The sequence below is a fragment of the Carassius gibelio genome, chromosome B13 (assembly GCF_023724105.1).
Source record: "Carassius gibelio isolate Cgi1373 ecotype wild population from Czech Republic chromosome B13, carGib1.2-hapl.c, whole genome shotgun sequence".
Lineage (NCBI taxonomy): Eukaryota > Metazoa > Chordata > Actinopteri > Cypriniformes > Cyprinidae > Carassius > Carassius gibelio.
The window spans coordinates 20565118-20581410 of record NC_068408.1 but is presented as its reverse complement, the minus strand read 5'-3'; the positions used below and the strand labels follow the sequence as shown (position 1 = coordinate 20581410).

General features: G+C 39.0%; 1 protein-coding gene across 16 annotated transcripts in view; it reads left to right on the top strand.

The window, feature by feature from the left end:
* LOC127970003 (calcium-activated potassium channel subunit alpha-1) overlaps positions 1-16293 on the top strand; it is a 200111-nt gene that overhangs the window by 161230 nt on the left and 22588 nt on the right. For 7 of the 16 annotated variants that reach the window (XM_052572183.1, XM_052572180.1, XM_052572178.1 and 4 more), the window contains one exon: positions 11902-11995. In XM_052572183.1, coding sequence (XP_052428143.1) covers positions 11902-11995 — 94 coding nt within the window. Of the gene's footprint in view, positions 1-1316; positions 1491-8693; positions 8967-11901; positions 11996-16293 lie in introns of all 16 variants that reach the window. The other 9 variants (XM_052572168.1, XM_052572169.1, XM_052572176.1 and 6 more) reach the window with 2 other exon arrangements.

Sequence of the window (16293 nt, the reverse complement as noted above, 5' to 3'; positions counted from 1 at the left end):
TAATTAGGCTCTCTGTGTAGTCATGTTCAGTCACTCACATCATTATGTTGTCTTGTCTCTTCCGCCCTCCATTTCTCACTGACTAACATAACCACATACTATGTGCTCCGATGAATGTCAACCCTCAAACTCTGAAGCGACAGATTTCAGCATGAAATTAAGTAGAAGCCCCACTGCTGCATGTTTTCGCATTGCCTTAATCTGTTTCAGCCCCGTAAACAGTCGACCCGGGCTGCCGTTTCAAGAGATTCGACTGCGGTCGCCTCCCTCTGCATGCCTGTTCTCCTTAATTTCAGCTGTTCTGCATGGTTCTATACGAATAACAGTCCCTGAGGTTATGGCTGTAAAGGCCAAGTCATTTAACGTATTATCTTTCCAGCATACAACTGAAATTGGCCTCTTAATTTGGGCTCGTAACCTCAGATGGAAGTCAAAAGCAGACTTTCCCCTGTGGATTGTTTGCTCTTTTGAGGGTGCCAGACTTGATTATGGTCCGTTAGTGAGGTGGCACCAGGAGAATGCATACTAAGGACCGTTTTTAGTCTGATTCACAGCAATCAAATGCTGCTATAGTCTCTCACCACAGCTCCTTTGAAAAACAAAAAAACAAAACAAAAACACACTCCACATACTGTATGTCTGAGTCAAATGCGCAATGCATGTGAAAGCATCTTCTAATCAGGGACCCAAGAAATAGCCTATTGGCATGTTACCACACAAATCTCCCAACCAATCCCTGATTGAGCAGAGTTTGACGAACAGAATAGAGCGCCTACGTTAGAGCCTGTAGCACGTTGTGATGCCGATAACCTGCTGCTGCATGATGGGATACAGGTACGTGATCCTCTCTTTTAGATACAGAGGATGTTATCCAAAGAGGTTTTGCTGCTGAACACATTCACTCATTATTCTCTGCCTGAATGTCTCTTGCCCCAACCCCTGATCATATTGTCATATCTGACCTTTTGACCTTTTATGACATGATCAGCCTTAGGGCACGGCTTGACCCCGATGAGACGACTGCTTCCCGTCTAAACAAGCCCTCTTTTAGATGTTTTCAAAGTCCGATTTGGTAATAATCTTCAAATTCGGATCGAACTTCACTTCTGCAGTGTGAACGTATCCAGAAGCACATTTCAAGCGGGAGCGCAGCTGTCCATCTGCGGGTCAAGTCTGTCAGTGCTTGCTGCTAAGGCATTGCACTTTTTGTTTCTGTTTGACAAAGTTACCTTCAGACTTCCCTGGTTGAAAAGCTCTTTTGATCCTTGCCATTAACCTGCTGCTTTCCTCTCCTCTCATCCAACACATGACTGTAGCCAAGATGTCCGTCTACAAGCGAATGAAACTGGCATGTTGTTTTGATTGCGGGCGCTCAGAGCGCGACTGCTCGTGCATGTCAGGCAGTGTACATAGTAACATGGACAGTCTTCAGAGGGCCTTCCCACTTTCTTCTGTCTCTGTTCATGATTGCTCAACCAGTTTACGTGCCTGTAAGTTCGATCGCCAAACCACATGCCGTTCGGTGTCCGTGACCTGTGAGCGTGTGAGTGTGCGTGCGTGTCTGTGATGTGTTTCATGTGCCGTGTCTGTTTTGTTGCTCCATTATTTCCGTATATGTGGCTTATTGGTTGGTACACTAGTACATATTCTTTTTCATTTGGTGAATTGGTGGTAGTTGAAGTGACGTGGCTTCTCTGTGTTAGTGCTGCAGTAGGTGCAGTAGGACTATGTTGGCGCATGCTGTGTCAGTGGAGCACTTGTGCGGTGCTGGTGACCTTTTTTCAGTCACTGTTTTTGGTGTTTACACTTTTACATGGCAGGTATACATGTATCTGTTAAATTACTATATGATGTGCTTTTAATCGAAACATCTATGGGCTAATTGACACTAATGATGTTTGACAATGTTTTCATGTTGGTGTGACTTGAAGACCTACAACTGATTAAAGAAGATCCAGTCAAATTGCTAACTGTTTTTCCCCTCAGGTTCAAACACTGGATACCAACAATCCTTTGGTCTTTGAATTATGAATGTGCTCCAAAGCCATCTCGCCCAGTTTAAAATGTTAGCAACACTGCTCACTGCTCAAGATCCCTTTTGACTTTATTTGTTCACTGAGCAAAATTGAAAGGATATCAGTAAATGGAAAAAGTAAAACTATATATATGTCCATTATTTACTAAAATCATTTTGAATCTGCATAACAAATGCTAGATTGTGATTGAAAGGGATCTTTAGTGAGATTATTCTGTTCATAGAGTGTAAGTATATAATGGCAATGTCTTTTCTGCTATTCTTGGACAATCATGTTTTACAACCGCAAGCCATTAATGCCTCCACCATTTCCACTGGCTGAAATAAAACCTCTTCCTTCAGCGAAGTCCACATTTAGGTGCAATTGAAAAAAAACTTTTAAACTCTCCCCCTTTCCACAGGACCTGATCCTCGATGATTTTCTCTTAGCCAGCAATCAGGGGAGAAAAGTCAATGTGCTTTATTTAATGCCTTGTATACCACGGTGGGACTGTCAGGCTCAATGGGAAAGTTAAAAAGAGATCTCCTGACAGGAACTCAATTGAGATGGCGGTGACTCAGGCTATTGGATGAGGTCAGATGACTGAAGCAGTTAGTTGTGTAAAGGACAGTGCCGAACAGGGGTCTTCTCATTAAGCCGTAGCAGATGTGAAATACTAAAGCGTCTGTCAATTAGGAATGGCAGCGGTGCGACCTACTATAAAAGCAGGGGTCAGTTCAGGCGATCGCATTTCCTCTACAACTGCCTTCCGACTGTTCACCACATCAGCTTAGATTAGCATCAAGCCCTATGATGCGGTTGACTTTGTGTCTTGTGTTTTGGTCTGTGGTGATATCCCTGGATACCAGTTACTGGTCATTACATAGTTACTGATCTCTTCACGTAGCGTCATCCTTTGTTGGTTTTCGCTGCTGCCATTTTTTTTCTGAATTGAGTGCATTTTCGTCAAGGCTGACAGCTAATGTTAGCTGCGGCTTTGTTTGACTCCCTCCCATCGGTTTCGTCTCAGATCTAGCATTACATCTTTATGATGAAGAATTCATCAAGTTTGTTTGAGTTTGTCAATCTGACTTTGATTTCGCCCAGTCAATAATGATTTTCTGATTACATTCTCCAAGCACGTCATCACGTTATTAACCTTGTTCTGAATATTTGCTAAAAACTAAGTATCTGCCCAAATTATGTACCCTCTGCTCCTGTTTTAAAAAAAATCTGCAGTTGCTAAGTTTCTATGCACAATCACTTGAAGTTCAGTTTTTATTGAATACAATTATTTTAATTACGTAACATTAATATTTAATTTATATTTAATTAATGTTAATGCAATATTAATATACATATTTAAAGTGAAAAAAGTGAACAGATGTAACATACAGCCAAGTATGTAAAACCATAATTATTCCCAAAAGTTTTCCCAAATATTAAGATTTTGTTCTTTTGAACATGTGGGGCTGAAGTGCTGCCTTACTTATCTCATTTTTGTGCTATTTTCTGATTTTTCGCATTAATTAAATTTGCAACATCCACAACTAAACTGGCAATTTAGTGGCACTCTCCGCTAAATTGCAGATTGTGTTCCCACACCCCAAATGGGTCAGAAAGCATAAATATCACAACATTCCTGCACTAAGAATGATATGGTGGTCTTATCCCTGCACATAATACTAGCCCAGTTATTGCTGAAATAAATACTATTCCCCTGGATGCAGTAATTTTGCTGAATGCATGAAACGTGTGGCAGTAAATGCACTCTGTCTTACAGAAGAAATGTTCCCTGATGGGCACTTTCTGAAACAGCCCTCGTGCACTTTTTGTTCTGATTCTGTGCATGCATCAGTCAGGATGGTAATGCTCCTTTCTGCCAAAGCCAGACCAAGAATTATTAGTATGAAAATGAGATGCATGAGAAGTTGACACTATGTCTTTCTTGCTCTCTTTTGACTGCAGTCAAAGCCGAGAGCCGCTGACAAGGAGTAGGGAGCAATGGAGCACTCATTATAGCTCTGGTGCTCTGCACACTATTAAGAAGAGTTTGTTATCTCTGCTAGTGCAGGATTTAGGGAGCAAATATCCTGAACGAGTGAGTTAGCTGCCTACACTCTAAGTTACAATGACAATAACAGTCCCTTCGCTCCACCTGCCGAGACTTATCCCCTCATTACACAAGCTTTAAAGACTCTCAAGGTGCTCAGCATCACAAAGGGTATTAATTCCTGTTTTGAACTTATGAGCCTTCACTAGGAAGTTTCCAGCAGGGCAATCCTAGGCATGCCTGTTTTGTAAACAACAGTCGCCTTGCACACTGAAAGGGGTTGTGGCTTTTTGGAGTCTTCGGGGCATTTTTTCCTCTTTTTCCTCTCCTGCTGCCCGCTCTGGTTGGTTATGGAGTTTGCAGAGGATGTGACGAGCATGGCGGGGCGGCATAGCCCAGAGAGTAGATCTTGTCCGCTCCTTGCAGGGAACTCAGCACCATCGGCTCTTATGCAGCCTGACATGAAAATTATGTTTGCATTTTCATTTCCCCAGCTCAGCTGGTGTGTCATGAAACTCAACCTGACAGTTCCTTACCACCAGGCAGGAACAGGGCCGGTCATCCCCTCCACCGTGTAGGACAGATGCTAGCCAGAGAGTCGGCCGACTCTTCCTGCGCCCGCAGATCGCAAGCGACATATGCCAGGACCGGCGCAGGGCCCCTGCTTGAGCGCTTGTGTCACTGACCTGCCCTGGGCCTGCACCGTGACCTTTATGGCATCAGATACAGTACTCGGAACAAAAGATGAGACTTTGCAACGATGGAGGCAGCAGTACAAAGCAGCCTAAATGAATCCAAACACATCCTGCATTATGATGGTCTACAACAAACCAGGATATATATGCAACATTATGACTTAACGTCAACATGAAATCAAAATCAACACTATTTACCTGCTTAATACGCATTCCTTGTTTTATATTGAATGAATCAGTGTTCCTTAGTCCAAAGACAGAAATAGTTTGGTCTCATTAATGTTGAATCAAATTGGCCTGATCTTACTCTAAAAATTACTTTCCAAATTTTCCAGGTTATGCCATTTAGGCTGCACAGGCTATTGGATAAAATAACCAGTATCTAAATAGCAACACTTTCATTTACTAATAAGTCCACTCAATTCTCACCCTACGTTCTTAAAATATTCTTTAGAAAATCTCATTATTAAATATTGATGTATTAAAATAGTATTTAATCTTGAAATATGTTTGGTAATTTGAAAATATCTGCAGTATTAATTATTTTAAGATATTACAATAATTCATTTTAATATCGTTTCACTCAGAACTACACCATATTACAAGGAACAACATCAATTCAAAACATCAATTCATGTTCACTTTAATGACTTATGTTGTTTGCTTTGTCACAAGTTTGTAGCATATAATAATCGTGATTCTCCCAGCATGCCATGCCTATGGTTTGGCATTCATCTGCAGTTGACAAGATAGTAATTACCGATCAAAAATGATCAGCCGGCACCGTTTAACTTTTACAGAAGCAATTATGTGATGGAAAACATCTGTAATTTGTTGTTTAACTATTTGCTCAAGCCTCAAGATTGCTGACATCTGTTTGATCGGTTTCACTGGTTTTCATCAAAATGAGTGTCAAGGATAAAATGATGACTTATCAAAGCGTTCTCTCTTCTCCAACCGAACTCCAAATACCATAATGAGCGTTGTGAGGTTGGTCGGATTTGGGCTGTGTATTCGTCATAGGTCTTTGGACGGGAATCCAAAATTTGACTTTTAAAATGGATCTGTGCTGTGGAAACACTGAACAGGCAGCTTGATTTTCATCGCTTCATTTAAATCCAGTCCCTCCACCAATCATCTCTTTCTCTTTTTTTCTTTTTCTTTAATCATCTCCTGCTTATATCATTATCTTCCTCAACCTCTTTAACTGCTGTTAACTTGACTTTCCTTCCTCTCTGTCCTTGTGTAAGTGTGATGTACTGTCTTTCTGCTGTCTGTCTGTCTCACTCTCATTCTCTCTCTCCCTCTCTGTATTCTCTCATTGGTCTCTGCGTTCCCCTCAGCCAAATATAAGTTTAACGGATATGTCAGATCACGTAAGTGTACTTCTCTGTTTTCCTCATTCCCTCTTTGCTTTTGATTTTACCTCCACTAGCATTACAGCACAAAAGCTGCCATCCTCGGCTCTCTGTAGATTATTTGGGATTGATGGGATTGATGGGAAGGGGGGGCCGTGGTGATAGTTTCTCAGCACTGGGTTCTGGTCAAATGCATCATAGGGGCTGCGGCTTTAAAACATGTGCATGAGAAAGGTCAGGTGCTGAATAGAAGAATCCATATGAAATCCAGATGTTGCATAAAGAGCTCTGTGTCCTTGTGAGGGATGATTGAAGAGCTAGGAATGCTGTGAGGTATTGCACGTGTTTCTGTATTGTGATGACACCAACAGCAGATGGTGCTACAACTCCAGGGAAAATATGAACGCAGCGGCAGTCTGGGGTTTGGTTCACAGCTCAATGTGTTTTAGGAAAACGAGTGCTGAGCGAGCTTTAGCTTTATTGCTATTAAGTTTCATTTCGAATGTAACCAATTTTTTTTTTCTTAAAGGCAGAAGTTATCATTTATTTTTTTCTATTTAGTTTTAAAAATTTTATCGTAAATTTCTGAATCTGGAGTACAAAACCTTTTTAAATATAAATTTAATTATGCTAATATTATTAGCAAGTAGAAAAATGTTGGGTGATTAAAATATTGCAGTGTGTATGTATGCCGATTAACTTGTGTAACTTATGAGCCGCCATAAAATTAGATAAAGTTTTAAAATGCATTTTCTCACAGATGTATTTTCTATAATTTAACAATGGCCTTGGTAAGAATGCACAATTGTGGCTCGTCACAGGATTTGCATTTCATAAAGGGACAGTTGCCTTCTGGATTACTGTAAATCCACAGTGAAAGTGCCACAGCGGATGTTCTCTGTATAATGCTACTCGTGTTTGACAGGGGCCAGATGAATCCAGGAGTTATCTGTGGCGGTCTTTAAATCTATGCGGCAGCTGACGGCAGAAATAACCATCTATTTATTGCTCTGAGCAAGGTTTGGGGAGCGGGCGGAAACAGCTTTTCCACTTACACCAAATATTGGTTAACCTCTTGCCTTTTGTGTAGATAGTATTAGGCTGGAGTCTTATGGCTGGGATGGCAGGCAGTGAGCTTGATAACTCCCCGTGTGTAACACTTTAGGTCTCTTATACACACCACATACTCCTGTCTGTCAGACTGCAGATTGTTGTTATTTTGCTCCTTTTCACAGCCTAATCTAAGACATTTTCACGTATTGTGTGAATTATTGATTTTCACACATTTTAGATGTTGTTTCAACATGGCTTTGCCGTATATTGAGGCAGAAGGTAAAGAGATTGCCGTGTTCTCTTGTGCGAGCACATCTCTGCGTGCACTGTGACCTGATTCATTGTGACGGTGATCAGGAATAGTATGTTCGTGCTTTGTTCTGTATTGTCGCAGAGCAGGCGGGGAAGAAAGTGCTTCTAATTAATTAATGTTTATTAGCAATGGAAAAGCAAATGTCATATTGAACATTTCACCTAAAGCGCTTGTCATGTGGTTAAGTAGTGTTTAATAAAACTGAGGGGTCATCGTCAATTATTCAAATTTGCGGCAGTTGCCTTTATGGCACACAGATTTGTGGATCTGTCTGTAAATGATAATCGAAGGGGGGTGCAGCAATGAAAATCATGTCAACTTGTATTTTCATACTTAAATATTTATGTGATTCTCATGCAGTTCAGTGATAAATTGTGAATGCTTCAGTGTTTTAATCATAATATATTTAGTTTTGAAGCATTAGTGGGATGTGCCTTTAGATTACTTTTATAAAGCAATTTTAAATCTTATTAAATCTTATCTTATTTTATTGTTATTTTTTCAACCAGGGATTTGTTCTTAATTTACAGCCTCTTAAAAATACTAAGTAATTTTATCTTTTTATGACCAGTTTAGTTCAGGTTGTAAAATGTCATGTGGTGTGACTTGCCAAAAGCTAAATGATATTCACGTAAATAATACATGCTAATTATATGTATATATATAAAAAAGAATAATATAAAATAATATTTGCTTTCTACATTTCCATTCGTCATTTCCACAGTAGTGCATGACCTGCATGCATGTCACACGGATTATTACATAATCTGAGAATATTTGTTTTACTTTTGAATTAGTTCTTTAAAAGTAGACATTTCACTCACTATAGATATATTTTTTAATGTCTGTAAGGGAAAGAAACACAGTGTTTCGCACTCAAGTTCACAGAGACCAAGATGACAGAAAGCGTATCCTGTTTGCTTTCATTATTTAGCAAAAGCGCGTTTATTAATATTGTGAGTGCACACAAATAAACATAGAGTCTTTACAGATTTCAAAGATGTATTACAGAGTATTTTAAGAGCAAATGAGTGCACCAGCACCTCCATCTTTTCTAAAAAACACGTGTTTTAAAGGTTTAAAAAAAAAAAAATTATACTTGATTTTTCTTTTATATGTTTCATTTTCTTTATCGTAGGCATTCTTATATGTCACTGACCCAATTCACAGTCATCTCTCCTGTTTTTGTCTTCCACTGTTTGACAGTAAAGGAGGAAGTTATACCGACTTTTCAAAAGCGCTCAATCAAACTGGCCAGCAGTATGGCTGTTCCCAACACTCTTCCCAGTGTGCTGCCGGTTATAGAGTGCTCCACGACTGCCATACCTCTTGTTAATAACCGTAAAGGAAGTCTTCTCCCTCTGGCACTGCCCTCCCAGTCACGCCTCAGCCTGGCTGGTCTGAACCGGGCCCGCAGCCTACCCGGAAAATACCGTTACCGCCCCAGCACCTTGTCCTCCACGTTCACCCCCACACACTGTAGGTAGCGCCTTAGGACGCATTAGTCAGTGCTGCCGCAGACAACCCCTTTCTCCTGCATGGGTCCCTGCAGTCACTGCTGCATGCATGTAGAGCAGCTAGTGGCTAATGTACCCCCTGCCCCAACACTAAGTGCGTGTGTGTGTAATGTGTGTAACCAAATCTGCCATCGAAAGAAGTGTACTGTAGCTAGGTTTCACATCAGTATACTGTATACAGTGGGATCCAAGGCCACTATTTAAAAGTTTTAAAATGTATTTTAAACAGTTTTTCATAACACATATTATTTTGTTGTATGTTTCTTTTATTATTTATTTATTTATTTATTTATTTATTTTTCCAGATTTTAATTAGATTTTTAGTGTTATCTCAGGCTTATAGACCTAAGCCAGTTGGCAATGGGCAACTTAAGTTGCCCATTGCCAACTGGCTTTAAATATTTTTTTTCATTGCAGAAATATTTCTGATTTATTTCACATCATTAAAATATCTTAAATATATCTGAACATTCAATTTACTTTTTTTCCCCTTCTTCCTTCTGGTTCATTTCCAGGTTTAAATTAGAATTTCAATGTGGTCCTGGACTTTCAGAACTAAACCAGTGTATTTTTCATTTTGTATCTTAAATATTTCATATTATTTTACATATTTAATTTCTGTGCCATTCCAGGTTTAAATTAGGGCTGCACAATAAATTGCATGAGATTGTCATGTGCATCTCATCAGTAAAGCCGGTTCTGTGATTAGTAGTAAATCTACTCTAAGTCACGTGCATTCAGTTTGAGGGGCATTTAATACACAGAACCATAGTTCGCTGACAAGCTATGCAATATCAAATTTGATTAATTTGCAATTATGAATGCAATATTGTGTAGGTTGGCAGTGAACTACGGCTCTGTGTATTAAATGCCGCTCCATCTGAACGAAGGTGATGGAGATTTACTACTAATCACAGAACCTGCTTTACTGACGAGATGCACATTACAATTGCATGCAATTTATTGTGCAGCCTTAGTTTAAATGTAATTTTCAATGTAGTCTCAGGGTTTTTAACCTAAGCCAGTTGTTATGAACACCCTAAATTTTACAAAGTGTCTAGTGTTATAGTAAACAGGTGTGAATGATTTCAGACAGCCTATTGTCTGACTAAAGCAGAGGAGAAAGATGTCTAGCTCAATCGTTCTGATCCGCGACACAAAAAAAAACGAGGGCTATAGCTGCCCGTGGTATGGAACAGCAATCACACTTTGGTGGGCTGATCCTATTTTGATTGAGGTTGTATAAGTGCTGTAATGTAATTTGGAACAAGCAGAGACTTGCTGAAATGGCCGTGTTGCAGGTGGAGTTATTTCATTGTTAAGCCTCTTACTGAAGGGCACCACTGTAGCTCGTAAATCTCCGGCGCCTAATTTGGAGGAGCAAGGGCAGGAGAGAGCGGTCCGGCCCAGCCAGGCCACTCGCTCAACAATCATACCACGGAACAAAGGGCCACTGCACCGCCATCTTATCAGTAGTGATATTTTTAAAGTTGATTACTGTCTCACATTGCTCCTTCCACAGTGAAATTGCAAATGTCAAGCACTGGCATTTGGTAAAGACACAGACAGCGTATTTTTGTTTAATTTGTCTTTTTTCATTTTAACAATTAGATGGCAAAGGGAAACCATAGACCTACAAGTATACGCGTCTGCAGTATTTGTTTCTAATATTTTGCTGTGCTGATGAATTTCTAACAGAGCCACACTAAAGCAAGCTTGCAGTGTTTTAGAGTTTGGGTTTCTGTTACCAGTTTGTCTCTAATACAAATCAGACCATCTTGGGTTCAGTTTCTGGTATCATATCAAAAATAAATAAAAAGATGCATAATATAAATGTAGCAGTTGAACATAACAAATATTAAGTCATTTGATGAAAAAAACAAACAAAAAAACATGTACTGTGGTATACATGGAAATTATAGATAAAAGTCCAGGACAGAAAATATTTAATAGTAACAATTTCTTCCCAACTTAAAGGAACAGTTCACCAAAAAATAGGAGGAGAGGAGATATTTTGAGGAATATCAGATGCTTTTCTGAATCATACAGTGACCAAAATAAAATAAATCTCAGATTTAAGTTGTTCAGTTTGGCAACTTTAGCTGCAAAGCCAGAATTCGATGCTATATGTGTATATGTGTAAAAAAACGAATTAAACGAATAAGTCATGCATGTTTGGTGTGTAATAAATTATTTTTAGGGTGAACTATTCTTTTGCGTAAAGCATATATATATATCCATAACATCTCAGATGAAGTTCAACCTTCAGGCAGCTTTAACCCTCGCACATGATGTGTTTATAAAGCAGAGAGCTTGTGACATTCACAGGGCCCTCAGTAACGTCCTTCTGGAGAGGCGTTTCAGTGAGAGAAGGCTCAGTTCAGGGTGCTTGTTCAGCGCTGAGAGTGCTTGTGGTACGGGGGACAGACTCACAGCGGAGCCATCACTCACGGCTCTCTGAGTGATGAGGATTGATTTTGCCATGTAGTCATCCATTAAAAAAACACACACCAAATTACTCTTCTTTTTCTTTTTTCTTCCCCTCTGTCATTGTTCGAGCTCATGCCCTCCAAACAATGACCGAGAGGTAAAAGAGAGTTTATTAAATAAATCCCCACACACGCACATCGCTCAAACCAACTCTTTGAAAAGAAAACTCATGGAAAACAGGGTGTAAAACTTAATGGTTGTCCTTCAGGTCTGTATTTGCCTTCTTTAAGTGTACTTTTGTCCATACTAACACTGTTCTCATTCTATTTTTGGAGGTCTTCACAGATTTGAGTGTTGTTTCCAATGATTGATTGAGTGTTTGCTTTTGTGTTCTTTAATATGTCATCTCCAGCACACTTGACAATCCCAGCTGTCCACAGTCTGACACTCTTTGCATGTGTTTGCAGTCGAAGATGAGCATCCGTCAACACTGTCGCCCAAAAAGAAGCAACGCAATGGAGGCATGCGAAATTCACCCAACTGCTCACCCAAAATGACGAGGTAAGACATTGATTTCAAGACGTTCCCTCCAGCCTTCAAAAGGAAAGATAGGATGGATGGTGCTGGGATGGTGGGAGTAGGAGTGGAGAAGGAGAAAGAAAGTGTGGAGGGAGAGAGAGAGAGAGAGAGAGAGGGAGGGGAGAGCAGGCCTTTCAGGCCGAGGCGTTTGAGCTGTCAGCCTGTCAGCGGTTAATGATAGAGCTGAAATATTTCTGTCATGAAAGCAGCTATGAAAAGCTGTTTGAAAAATACTCTTGCTTTAAAGTCTCAGCTGTCATCTCCCTCCAGTCCCGTCCACATGTAGTTCTTAAACAGCGGTGCCACTAATGACGGTGCCAACCAATCAGAGACGCCAGCATGGTTACTTAGCCTCGGGGCTCTTCATCTATTGTGGGAACCCCTGTGAGGCGTGTTTTTCGTACTTAAGGCCATATGTGAAATGTATCATTGCAATCAAAAATGAATTCAAATATTACCTTCCTTTTATCCTGTCCGCTGGAATTAGAATGCTGCTAATTGATTTTGACTGATAAAAGGACTTGCTTTCCACCCATGTGGCCAGGAGACGTTTATGCAGAGGTTGTAAAAAATGCAGAGACACGCCGTGGAGCGAGAAAATGTTGCTGAAGGTTTAGAGGAAAGGACAACTTTCTGCAAAGTGATAGCCAACATGTTTGACTGTATGTGTGTTTTTGTTGCAAAAAAACTGTTGTAATTTAGTGCAGAGCCAGTCACATGCTTTCAGTTAGTATATAATCCCAGTTTTATGTTACAGGTTTATTTTTACCGTAAACTTTTACATACAACATAGTATTTTAGTTTTTTTCAACATTTTATATATATAAAATATGAAAGTAATAGTTGTAAAATGACATTTAATTAAAATTTGTTAGATGAGACAGCTATTTTAGTTAATATATTTAATATATAATTTTTTCAATGCAATATTTAGTTTAATTTTTTACATATTGTATTTTATATGTTGTTTTTTTTTACTTTTCATTTTTATATTTAACATAATATTACTTTTTTTTTTTGTTTGTATGCCACCCACAAGGCATTTCACTGTAGCTTATAATAAGTACCCCAGACAGAGGTCTCTAACATAAATCTCTCCCCAAAAGAAGCAATTATGTCGAATTTTACATACTGTAAACTGTCAGCCCTGCAGAGGATCTCGCCCTTTAGTCTGCTTTCCAAGTGAAAATGATCAATGTTCAATTGTTTCTTTTCGCGCTCGGTTTTAAACAATAAACTGTGAGTGGAATGAAACAAAAATGGCTTTCAGCGATTGCTCCGAAGGATCTCTGGTTTTTATTTCTCAGCTTACAGCACAAAACTGTTTTTCTGAGCAGATTTGAAGGTCCCCGTTTGTCATGTAATGTATGCAATCGACTCTTTGATCTACAAGTGATGATAATTCTTGGGAGTTATTTACCCTGTTTTGAAACGCTTCAAAGCGGTGTCAAAGTTTTCTGTGCTTTAGGGTGCCTGTGTGTTCAGCTGGCTCTTGGGTACTGGATGACAGCTCCTCTGTTCTAGGTGTAAGCTTTTTCAAGCCAAAGCCCTGCAGCGAAACATCAAAATTACCAAAGACAGACCCGTGGACTCCCTCAACCTGTGCCCTTCTTGTCAATATATTACAACATACATTAAATTCCTCGCCTTTACAAGGTGCGTTTTATGCACAATGAAAAGCGATTGTTTGAGGGAGCCTTAGGGATACTTTATTCAACAAGCAGGAAAGGGAAAAACAGCCAGCGTATACCATATCAAGTATGGTTTTTACAGGCTTCTGCGCCTCCAGGCCGTCGTAAATAAATAATGATCAACAGATTGGCTGTGGGTTTTTGAAAAGCATGCCTTTGTCAGTTTGCATGATAGGGAAAATTTTCAAAGCGAGGAGCTGCTTTCATAGGCTGCTGGAGAGGGATTCGGGGAGCCAGTGACTGCCGAGTGATGCGCTGGAATAGCTGAACGCTGTTTGAAAAGCAGCTCGCCTGGCTCTCAGGGCAACTTCTGTTCTCTCTCGCTCTCTCTTTCCCCAAATACACGTCTAGGATGCTCCTCTGGACATACCAATTAAATGGAGAACTTTCTGTCTCACTTACGGTACATGCTAGTTTCCTGTAAAGTACTCAGGGCCTTTTATTTTCAGATTAAATGTCCTTTTTTTTTTTTTTTTTAATGTTTTTTTTTTTTTTTTTATTCTTAATTTTTGTTTTTGAAACAAGCTAAATTAATTCAATTATTTGGCAAAAATATAGTAATATTGTGAAATACTCTTACAGAATAACATTATAATAATATTATTAAAACAGATACCTGTTAGCTATTTTAATATTTTTTTTAAATACATTTTCAGCATCATTACTCCAGCTTTTAGTGTCACATGATCATTCATAAATCATTATAATATCCAGATTCGGTGCTTAAGAAACATTTCTTGTTGTTATAAATGCTCAAAACTGTTTTTGCTTGCTTTGTATATTTTTTGAAACAGTGATGCACAACCACTCAAATGTATGGGCTAAGTAAAATGAAGTATTTAAACTTAAGTAAAGACATTTATAATGTTACAAAAATATATATATCTATCAAAGAATCCTAAAAATATATCATGATTTTGTATAAAAAAAATATTAAGCAGCAAAAAACATTTTCAACATTTAAAATAACAAATACCATTTCTGATAAAATATACCAATATTATTTTAAATTAGCATTTCAGAATGATTTCTAAAGAAGGGAGTAATGACTGCTGAAAATTCAGTAATATAATAATCTTAATAACGGCAGATTTTTATATTTCAAAAAAGTTTATTTAGAACATCTGAAGTATTCTGCAATAATAATATTACACTTCAACACTTCAAAGCATACACAACACATCTAATTGTAGGAAGTCACAATGCATTTGTGGGGTTTCCTAGCAGCAGTGAGTAACGTCAGATGTTTTATTCTGGAGTGGTGTGGAGCGTTGGATTGTGCTTGTGACTGGCAGGCGACTCTGACAGCGGGTGAGAGATAGCTATCTTGGCAGAGGTGCACTGCGCCTGTCAGTATGTTGAGGGGAGATTGAAATGACAGAGGTCCGCAGAGTGAGTGGTGAAACACGCGCCACATAATGAAATATTCAGTTGGGGTGTAAAAGCACTAAATGCTATCACTGTTATTAGCACCTGCACAGAGCCTGATACCATCTCATGCAAGCATGCTAATTGACACATTTCTGATGTGATATTTTAGCAATCAAACATCGTGTTACTGAATTAACCTGCTTAGGAAGGTGAGAGAGAAAAAAGGAAAACGGTAATTATGAGGTTTGTAATATGACCAGAATTTCCACATTTTTACTTCCACACATCCATTGTTGAACTTTGCTTATGCAGTATTTGCATTTGAAATTTCGGCTTCAGATGTCAGTGCAGTTATTTTAAGTGTAAATTAATTGTCCAGAATATTATCTGACGTTATGCAAATATGGAAGGTGAAGCAGAGGTCCCATCATTCATTATTAGTGTGATTAACAAGTGGCTAATGCAATTTACAAACCGCATTCAGTGCGGTGTTAATTACAGTGTGTTACAGAACAAGGCATGGCACGCAAAAATTGGTTATATCAGTTAAATGACATCACATGCATTTTATTTGTCAGATATATATATATTACCAGACAAGACTGGTTTAAAAACTATAGCCTTATAAATATAGTGTTTTTTTTATTATTTGTTGAAATCCTTTGTAAATGGTTGTTAATCTGTGAATGAAATGATCAGCAATAGCTGGGTCGAGCAGTCTGAGAGCGTGCGACCGAGCGAGCGGGTTCCCCTGCAGACACATCTCAGAGATGGGGCTTTGTTGTCTGCCCTGAGGCCAGTTCCTCAAAGGCAGCCTTTTGGCCTGTCTCAGGCCCGGTAACGTGCTGCACGGTGGGTTCAGTTGACAGTTTTTTGCATTTACAAGACTTCTGTGGTTTCTGTGTCTTAAGAAATAGTGGAATATCAATTCAAGAATCACTGATGGAGACAAATTATAACATATCTTTAAATAAGATACACACATAGCATATGACTCCGTAACTGGTCCAACAGCCATTTTTTTTTTACCAGTATTTGAAATTCATTGGAAGTTGTACCAGTAGTTGTGCAGTATTTATATATTTTATTATTATTGGTGGTGGTGGTGCTTCCACCTCTTGCAAATAAAACCGTGCCTATTTTTTATGCTTTAAAGTTCATTTTCTCAGCATTTACAGGGATCCCAAACTGGTCTTTTGCTTCATTAATAATTGCAAT